Raw genomic sequence first — 9448 nt, forward strand, 5'->3', positions numbered from 1 at the left:
AGTTCAAATATTTACCGGCTATAAAGCGGCATGTTGAACCTTTGCCCTCCAGGTCCGGGCGCGTTCCCGTCTTATTTATAACTGGAAACGGGGATTTATGGGTAACATTTACGACGGCCCGCGCGCTATGTTTTTGTTGCGAATCACCGCGAGCCTCCCGCGCGCTTTGTCCTCCCGTCAAACATTTCCAAATCAAAGCGCGATAGCTGCGATTGCGGCAGCCAGTGTGCGCATGCCCGCCCCTGAGTAAACGCTTGGCCCCTCCGTGCACGCGCGGGCGCGCCCAAGGAAAGAATTTGGAGCGGTGCGCGCTGCTGGTGTTGTGACTTGTTGCGAATGGTAAAGAGAAAAAAAAAAAAAAAAAGACTCCCAACGACAAAAGAGCTTCAGCAAAATCCGTGACAGAGTTTCTAAAATAGAATCTGCTCGTGTCTGCAGGCGTGTAAGTTAAATTGATATTAAATTGAAATATCATGCGCGCTGATGGGCAGTAAAACCACCAAATGTTCCCTTTCAGGCGTCACAAATTCATTGCATGTACATATAAAACACTATTGGAATGTAATAACAGACAAAAGTCATAAACTAATTAAGTAAAATTAAAATATCTCACGCTTTATCTGCAAATATAAATCCACCCGTATGAGAAACAGATAAAGGACGTTTAAATGTCAAAGTGTGTGATTGTAATCGAGCTGTGCAAGATTTAATTACCAAAAACAGTACATAAATGTCAAGATGAGGTCACTCTAGCCTTTGATGCGCGCTAAATATTCTGGTGACATTTTCCCCAAAACATACGATTTGCTTTATAGGAGAATAATGAGCAGAAGAAATAAATAAACCCACTTCTGAAAGAATTAAACCCACTTTTGAGTATCATAAACATGCTCCAGGTCATGGTGAAATATTTAATTTGGGAACATTAAAGGACACGTGATGCAAAAGTCGCCACAAGGGTCGATATAAACGCAGTTTGGGATTATTAGTGTAGGAAATTAAAACGAAGAAACGAAGCAAAGGACTATAAACTCTAAAAATGGCGAATTGGAATAAGACACTGCAACACGATTGGTATTAAAACGGCACAATCCACTATGATGCTTACACGCTGTTAAACAATCTGGCTTTAACAATGTCTTCCCGATTGCGTAATATTATTCACTGTATTTTATTAGTGTTTTTATATTTAATGGTTTATAAAATAGTTTCCTCTAATCTTGACATCCCTCACGCACATGCAGAGCACTATCAGCTTAAGCTCCCAGCCATTGTGCAGCGCGCTAATATCAGCCTAATGTTGAGTAATATAGATATGGGGATTTCTGCAGGTGTCAGAAAACCAGATACGGCGTCGCCTGGATTCTGTGCGCGCTGTGCTCGGTCAGGCGAGTGTGCACTTTTTTTTTTTTTTTTCTGCACCTGAAATAAACTGGGTAAATGAATGGCTTCGCCTCACACGAGCTGCTTTTATCTTCCTGAGATCAGGTGTGAAATATGCAGGTTACGATGTTTCCTTAAAGGTAACGCCTGCAGGTTCGTAAAAAAAAAAAAAAAGAAAAAAAAAGAAAGAAAGAAAAAAGAAAGGATTGTAATCTGCTTTGAATAATATTTCTGATACTGGCAGTAAAAGGGTTAAATTAAATGCCCCCCCCCCTTTCCTCACAGAAATAAATCCACAATAAATATGCAAACATTTTTCCTTGGTAAGTTGTCGCTGTGTTTGCGCACCAGACTTCTTTCCACATCAAACTGGTGTAATTTGCCTTTTTGTTGCAGGGTTGCTCCGTTAAGCACACACGCCTTCAGCTCAGATTTTTTAGGATGAGCTAAGAGAAACCGCAGCACTCCCGTAGTGAAGCAGAAACATCCGAGAGAAATTTGGTGTCTTAAAAAAAAATAAATAAAAAATGGCAGTGGGATGCGCACGTATGCCAAACCTCAGCGGCCTGGTACGAACCTTGCGCGTTATCAGGGCAGCGATGGGAGCAGAAACCGAGTAAAAAAAAATAAATAAAAAATCGATTTAATTAGAAAATAAAACGTATCCCAAAACAATATCCCGTTACACGAAGAACGACTTTAAACCCTGATCCTTTTAAATCCCAGAAATGATGAGCTCTGGACGCTTTCAAGACGCGTTTAAACCCTGCAGGATTTCATACCTTCCGCACAGAAAATGCGTTTTGCAATGAAGAAAATATATTTATGGGTATAATCTCGAGAAAAAATTAAAGAAAAAAATAAAATGGTAGAAGTTAAAGTGCAGAATTTTGCCGGTTAGTCCTAATATTTCTTTTAAAAAAAGAAAAGTATCTTCATGTCTCTGTATTGGGCCGAGTGGCGCTGCAGATATTTATCTAAGGTATTTATTTTTCACCGCGGCTCGTCCCGCCGCACAGAGACTCCTCTAAAACATATAGCGCTTGAAATAAACCTCTCTTTTCCTGGAGTTTATTCAAACAAACAAGTTACCATAAACACATGAGGACTTTGAATCACCTTTTTTTTTGTATACAGTTTAGGCTAATGAACGTACTTCTGCAGAGTCTTACATTATCGTACAAAACACGTTGCACTCAAGTTAAACATGCGGGGTTTTCTATTTCAGCAAACAAACTTGGGAGGGGGGAGAGGAAGAAAAAAAAAAACATTTCAAAACGGGAGGCGTCAAGGAGTCAAACGGGCCGGTGGCAGCCTGCATTATGCGGTAAACAGAAAGCACACAGAAGCAGTATAAAATATGTACAGTATAAGGATAGAATTCTTCTTTTTTTTTTCTCCTCATTGAGTCTGGATTCGTTTTTATAAGCTCGACGTTTTATTTTATTTTATTTTTTGTTGTTCATCCTTTTGGTTGCCCCCTCCCCTTCCCCTTTCCCTCCCTTCCCTCCCCCCCGCCCGCACAGTCAGTCTTCAAAAGCAAGCAAGCGCAAAAAAACGAAAAAAAAAAAAATCCCATCGTCTGTTTCATATGTTAGACCTGTATATATTTACATGTAAATATGTACAATGCAGCAATGTAACACGTCTTCATCATTTAAAAAAAAAAAAAAAAAAAAAAAAAATCCAAAAAACCTGGACATTTAAATTGCTGTGCAAGTTCACTGGTAAACACATGTAACCCGCATCATCCATTTTTTCTTTTTTTTTTCTCTTTTTTTTTTTTGAAAAATGATTGCAACTAATCCAGTTTAGTTGTCTTTGATTTGTTTTCCCCCCATGCATCCGCAGGTATAGCCCATAAGCTCTGACACCGAGTCCGTTAATCACATATATATTTATATTTGTAAAAGTTAGGCCCCTCTCGTTTTGGCCCGTCAGCTGTTGTACTGACACGCATTCAGGCTGGACCCGGGGCTCTGCAGGCCGCTGTATCCGAATGTCGGATGCTGTTTGGATTTGAGTCTGAGCGTGGCCAGGCTGGAGTTGCAAGTGTCCCGGTAAACGCTGTACGGAGAGCCGGGAGGCCCGTACGGACACGCGGACGACGACATGGCTGAGTTGATGCCGGAAGTTCCGATTCCGTTCAGGTTGCTGATGTTGTTGAGGCCCGGGGTGGGCATGCCCGGCACCCCTGAGTGCCCCATCCCGGAGGCCATGGTCATGGAGGAGATGGAGTTGGGCGCGGAGAACATGGACTGCGAGGTGAGGGGACTCATGGAGTTGAAGAAGGTGAAGTTCTTGGTGGACAGCGGCGCCGGGGTGAGGCCCTTGTTGGTCCAGTTGTTGTAGGTGTACGCCGGGTACATGTCGTCGTAAGGCTGCATGAGGCCGCTGAACTGCGGCAGGTAGCTGTTCTTGCACAGATCCATCTGCTGGTTCCGCTCCCGCTTCCTCCACTTGGCCCGGCGGTTTTTGAACCACACCTGCAGGAGACGCACACATTAGTATGGACGATAGAGTCATCAGTGAGTTCAGGCAGCCCCCCAAAATAGTCTCTCTCTTTTTATTTTTTTTTTTTATATTTTTGACCATAACAAACACGTCCACCGCAATTCAAAATGTCCAAAATATAGCGCCATTCTGAACTCATCTTAAATGTACATTATTCTTCCAGCATCCCGTTAAGAATGACGCTGCGCATTTTTTTATTTTTTTTAAATATCATAAACTACAGCTGATTTATTTCGGACACATTTCTGTGGACACACATTTGGGCAGCAAGCAAGCAATTTTACTGTCCCTGTTTAATGTTGCCTCCTCCCAGCAGTGTTGGTGTTCAGGACGCACTTTGAAAATAAATATGAAATACAGAATTGTGTGTTTATGCACTGACCAAAACCCTGCAGCAATTTTTTGAATTTTACTGAAGCCACAAACTGACTGAAAAACTCACTCCTCGGTGTCAAATGTCAAAAAGACTCCACATGTTAAATTATGGTAAGAATAGGATTTAAAATGATCAGTTAGAATATATTGTTTTCCCTCTGAATCCAGTCAAACGCCATAAATATGTCGCGCGTGTTGCATCCGCAAAAATTTAGCTTTTTCTTCCAGGGGGAAATGCACCTTTCAGTTTGGAGTTCCCGAGTCCTGACTGTAAATTTGCATTTGAGCCGCTGTTGCTGCGCTTTTCTTTTTCCCCTGGAAACTCAACAGACTGGATTTGGCTCCGTGTAGGGAAACAAACGACTTTAATATGACAAAGGTGAAACGGCGTAGTGTCATTTATAATTTATTTACGGTCTTTTACATTTATTTTTAGTTGCGTGTAAATGCTAAATTATCTCTTAAAGGGAGAAAAATAAATACATATAAATTCTTGTCCACAGTTTTCCCGTATTTTTTCTTTTAATTTTTAAAATAAATATGTGTAAAATTCTTAAAATATTTCTATTCCTAGAATTTAAAATCTCCTTTTTTCTTTTTTAAAAAAAGAAAAAAAGAATTAGTTCCAAACGTTGTTTATGAATTACATGCAACCAAACAGTATCAGCAACAGAAGTGTGTTTTGACCTGAACTAGAACCAGATATGTGTCCTGATGTCGATTTTTCCTGCGTGTTCCTGTGTTTCCTTCGAGTCAAGTTAACGCCTGTGTGTGTGTGTGTGTGTGTGTGTTTACAGTATGTGTCAGTGCGCAGGACAGACCGGCTTAAATAAAACCAACAGGTTTACAGCACGAATCAAGCAGCGCGGGGGATGACTGTAAATGAATCAGAAACTGTGCATCTGGACATCCTCACGCCTTATCGAAAGCTGACAAAATCTCCGTTAGTCGGCACTCTGCGAGTCATTTTTAATTCATAGTAGAAACAGTTTACAAGTGGTCTCAGCGGAGGAGCCCGCGGAGGCTATTTATAGGCATGCGGGGAACAGGGTGCTGCCGACAAATTGTCCACAAAGACTTGAGCGATGTGACAGAGAGCTGGGGAGGAAATGCACGGGCTGCGTTTCACCTCTCGGCTGAGGCTTGAGTTTTATGTTTGGAGGAAAAAGAATATTTGCTTTTAATTCCAGTGTGACGAGACAAAGATCACATGTATGCTCCTTTTTTTTGGGATTTTTTTGTTCGTGCTACTTCTGGCTGACCCAACATTTCATTGCACTGTTCAATTCAATTTATACAGCCTCAATAACAATGCACATTTTCTCAAGACGCTTTACAAAATCCGCTCTGAAACCCCTCTGTTAATCCTGGACACGACAAATAAATCTGAATCTGAAATCTGAGCCTGCTCACATTCGTTTTTAAGGAAACACTAATTACCCTAAAACTGTTCAAATGGTCAGAGTTGAACATCAAACACCCAGGCTGCTCCATGTCACCCACACTTTTTTTTCTTTTTATTTCGCTATAACAAAAGGTTACTCTGTTTTGAATTCCACCTTTCCGTGGTTTTAGAAACCCCAGCACTCTCGACATGTTTTGGGACTTAAAAAAAAAAAAAAAATCACCTTTTCGCTCCCCGCTCTTTTATAAATGGCTGTATGCATTTGCCTGCCATTTGAGGCGGTGGGCTCTGCAGAGACTGGCTGTCAGGCGCCAGTTGCTGTAATTGAAACCCAACTGCAATTTTAATTTTTTATGTTAACTTTTATTTTTGCAACCATGTATTTTTTTTCGGTGAAAGGAACAACGAATGCCTGTGTAAAACGGACATTTCGCCAAAATGAAAGCGATTTGAATGGAAGCTATCCCATGAAATCAAATGGCTACAAATTCAGTGAAACTCGGTTAAACAAGCAAGTTTTCTATTATCATTATTATTATTATTTTGCCTCCACCCTTTGAAATGTCTCGGGCTCAAAAGTATTTTCTGCTGCTCCTGTTCATTAAACGGCGACAGTTACATTTTGGTGACATGAATTGTCTCCTCCATGGGGAGAAACAATGATCCAGACTGGTGGTGATGTCACCAAAAGACAAACCCTCTATTGGCTCCATTGAAACTCGGATACACCCTTAAAAACGACGCGTCATGCCCCAAAAAAAGCCAAAGAGTTTGAATCGACCTCTATTTCTCTTAAATTTCCAACATTAAATACGAATGTCTTATTAAAACGTGCTACGTGAATCCTGCAATTCAGAAACGAAGCGAATCGCACGCGTGGTTAAATAAGCTGGAGGATTTACTCTTTGGATGCACCGTAGCTGACGGTCAGGGATGACTTCCATTTAATATCTGCTAACACTACACACTTTCTTTTTTTTTTTTTTTTTTGAAAATCTCCCAGTTTTATGTCATCGGATTTTCTTAAGCGTGTCTCTGAAGTATTCCCCAGATTTAGTTTATTACTTATACTGAGCCGTTAAGTCACCAAATATTTTACATGGACGCTGTTAAAAAGCTGGGTTTGTATTTCAGTAAGAGCACAGGTCGTTCGGGGGAAATGGAGAACAGCCTATGAAGTATACAGCTCAATACCATGGCCTGATATTTAATACAAATGGTGGGTTATGAGTCTGTGTTTTCCTTAAAGATTTATCAAAATATAATAAAAAATGGCGGACGCAAGGTGGATGAATTCGGCTCACCTAATGTATCTGATGTGACTAATATTACACGTCATTCCCTCGTTTTTGTCTGTTTTTAAATGAATAAATATTTTATTTAATTAACATTATTTAAATTACTGATAATATTATATTATTGTGCATTGCCATTGGTGTATTTAGCTTAACACTTCGTGCATTCATTTTAATACCACCCATTTGTCAAATCGTCTTTACGCACGCATTACGCACACTTTACGCACTGCCGACGGCGTGTCGTCTGGCCTCTTACCCTAACTCTGGCCTCCGTCAGGTTGGTCCACACGGCGATCTCCTCCCTGGTGCTCATGTCCGGGTAGCGGTTCCTCTGGAAAGTGGCTTCCAGCTCCTGCAGCTGCTGGCTGGTGAAGTGAGTCCGCTGCCGCCGCTGCTTTTTCTTTTTGGGGTCGTCCGCGTTCCCGTCATCGCTCCGGTGTTCAGCACTCCTCTCCTTTTCTGTGGACAACAACTCGGGGTGACATAACTGCACGTACTTTGAACAGCATGCAAATAAGGGATTTTTTTTTTAAGAATAAAGCAAGAAGCTGGGTGTTTAACGGTTAAATATTCAAGAGAGGGATTTATATATTCGACGGTAAAATGATTAAAGCTTACTACTAAACAATAACAAAATTATATACACATTTTCGTAAAAACAGGCATCTGATAAGTGACAAATTGAAGTTTTACATGGATTCTTTCAAAAACACTCATATTTCCCTCCGTTTTCTCTGATAGATCATTATTCTTTACGATGAGGTCTGCCCACTCTTATCCCCCAAGCTGCTATCTTGTATTCGTGTCCTAACAAGATTGCCTCATTAAACTGAAGGGGTCACACGTGCAAAGGTCAAACACGGGGGAAAAAAAACTATCTTGAATGTTTGCCTAAAATAAAAAGCATCTTAAAACGTTAAGCCACAGCACAATGTTTAACTTGAAGCCATAAATAATGTCCACCGAGAAAATAACCTTCACACATATTTGCTATTTCATCCTCGCGTGGACCGAGGCGGAGGAGAAAAGGCCTTTTGTTTTTATAAAAACGTGGCAAAGATGAAGAACAAAAAGCGCCTCCAGGAATTGTTAATACGGACCTTCTGGCTTTTAGTTTAGATTGGTGGATGGCTCCAGTATTTATAGTTTGTTTTAATGCATTCACTGACTGCAGGCCAGGCTGTTCTGCACATTTTTCCCTGACAGACCTCGGGATCTTGCCAAGTGTTTGGTTCAGCCAGCGCAATAAACAAAAAAATGGGGTGTAACTGCACCAAAACTGGACCTATTCCCTTGCTCGGTATTTCTGCGAATTAACAGAACAGAAAGATACCAAACTATCATTTACTGAAAATTTACTACAAAGCAATTTTTGTGTATTTCGTCAATGTACGTGGCCCTCAGTAACATATGGAAATAAATCAAGCAAACACTGGGACATAATACAAGTTAGCCTAAATATTCTCCCTTTTCTGTTCCTTTAAAGTGCCGGGGTGCCTCTCTGACAGCCAGCAGTAAACGTGCTCATGGAGACTTAAAATAAACTGTTATTGTACCCAGAAGAAGGAATCGAGTTGCTAAAAGCACTCTGACCGTGTACCTGCCAACTCTGTGTCTGAAGACTCGCTGCTTGAGTTCTCTAAAGTTTCTCGACTGCTGTTTGAAGTTCTCTGTAAATGAAACGCGGGGGCCACGTCGCGGGGCGGCGGTGCTCTCGCTGCCTCTGCGATTCTGTCCAAATTCATCCCACCTTGAAGAGAAGGATGCGTAAGAAGAGGAAACGGGGTGAATCCTGGGGCGCACAAAGTTTTCCACAGCAGCTACTCTACAAAAAATCCACCCGCTGTCAGACACACACCACGACATGAGAGGATCAACCATGCAGGGAGAATTCCCACGAGAGTCTCGTTCTTCCAAGAAAAGCCACACTAAAAGCGAATCGCGCGGTCCCGTTCCCCTCGTGTGCGGCAGTGACGGCCCAGTGCGCTCTCCTTCTATCCGCAGCAGGGAAAAGCTTCTATGACCGAGAGGAAGCTCCGGCTGTGCAACACACACTTGAGACCCACCCATCGGCTGGGTTTAACCTCCTTAAAGTGAGGAGTCCCTCCCACTAAACCTACCCGCTGCAAGAAAATATCCGCCCAGACAAGATATGATCTGACGTCAGGGTAAAACAAAGAGATGTTAATTAATTTAACGTTTACTTCATGCACAAAAGGAAACGTCTCCAAACATAAGTGGAGGAAGAATATAAACATTCACCCTTTCGACCTAATGCACTATTCCTAATCAGTTATGTTTATCATAGTTGCAGTTTGATCTTTTATTTTAAGGACTTCTAAAGCGCAGTGTTGGACTGAATGGGTGATTAGTTTGGATACTTTTTGCAGCGTACGCTTTATTCCTGTTGTCGGGAGCGCGCAGCGCAACGATTTGCTCTTGGGGAGTAAAATGGGCCTTTTATTCGTGCAGG

The 9448-nt window shown here is 41.5% G+C and overlaps 1 protein-coding gene across 1 annotated transcript; it reads right to left on the reverse strand.

Annotated features, from left to right (window-relative positions):
• Positions 1-2964: 2964 nt before the first annotated feature.
• pitx1 (paired-like homeodomain 1) lies at positions 2965-8947 on the reverse strand. Its single transcript, XM_084565574.1, has 3 exons — positions 8576-8947; positions 7232-7434; positions 2965-3869 (listed from the first exon to the last, which is right to left on the reverse strand). Exons 1-3 carry the CDS (start codon positions 8718-8720, stop codon positions 3321-3323), a joined length of 897 nt encoding a protein of 298 aa, XP_084421700.1. The 5' UTR covers positions 8721-8947; the 3' UTR covers positions 2965-3320.
• Between the last annotated feature and the right edge of the window lie 501 nt (positions 8948-9448).

This window comes from Chelon labrosus, assembly GCF_963514085.1.
Source record: "Chelon labrosus genome assembly, chromosome: 17".
NCBI lineage: Eukaryota > Metazoa > Chordata > Actinopteri > Mugiliformes > Mugilidae > Chelon > Chelon labrosus.

Bases quoted from the DNA above. Each gene is read 5' to 3' on its own strand.
- pitx1 (XM_084565574.1), bottom strand. From the start codon at position 8,720: ATGAATTTGGACAGAATCGCAGAGGCAGCGAGAGCACCGCCGCCCCGC. The intron at 7,435-8,575 runs GTACACGGTCAG...TGTTGTCCACAG, and splicing joins TTCAGACACAGAGTTGGCAG to AAAAGGAGAGGAGTGCTGAA. The intron at 3,870-7,231 runs GTAAGAGGCCAG...CGTCTCCTGCAG, and splicing joins TGACGGAGGCCAGAGTTAGG to GTGTGGTTCAAAAACCGCCG.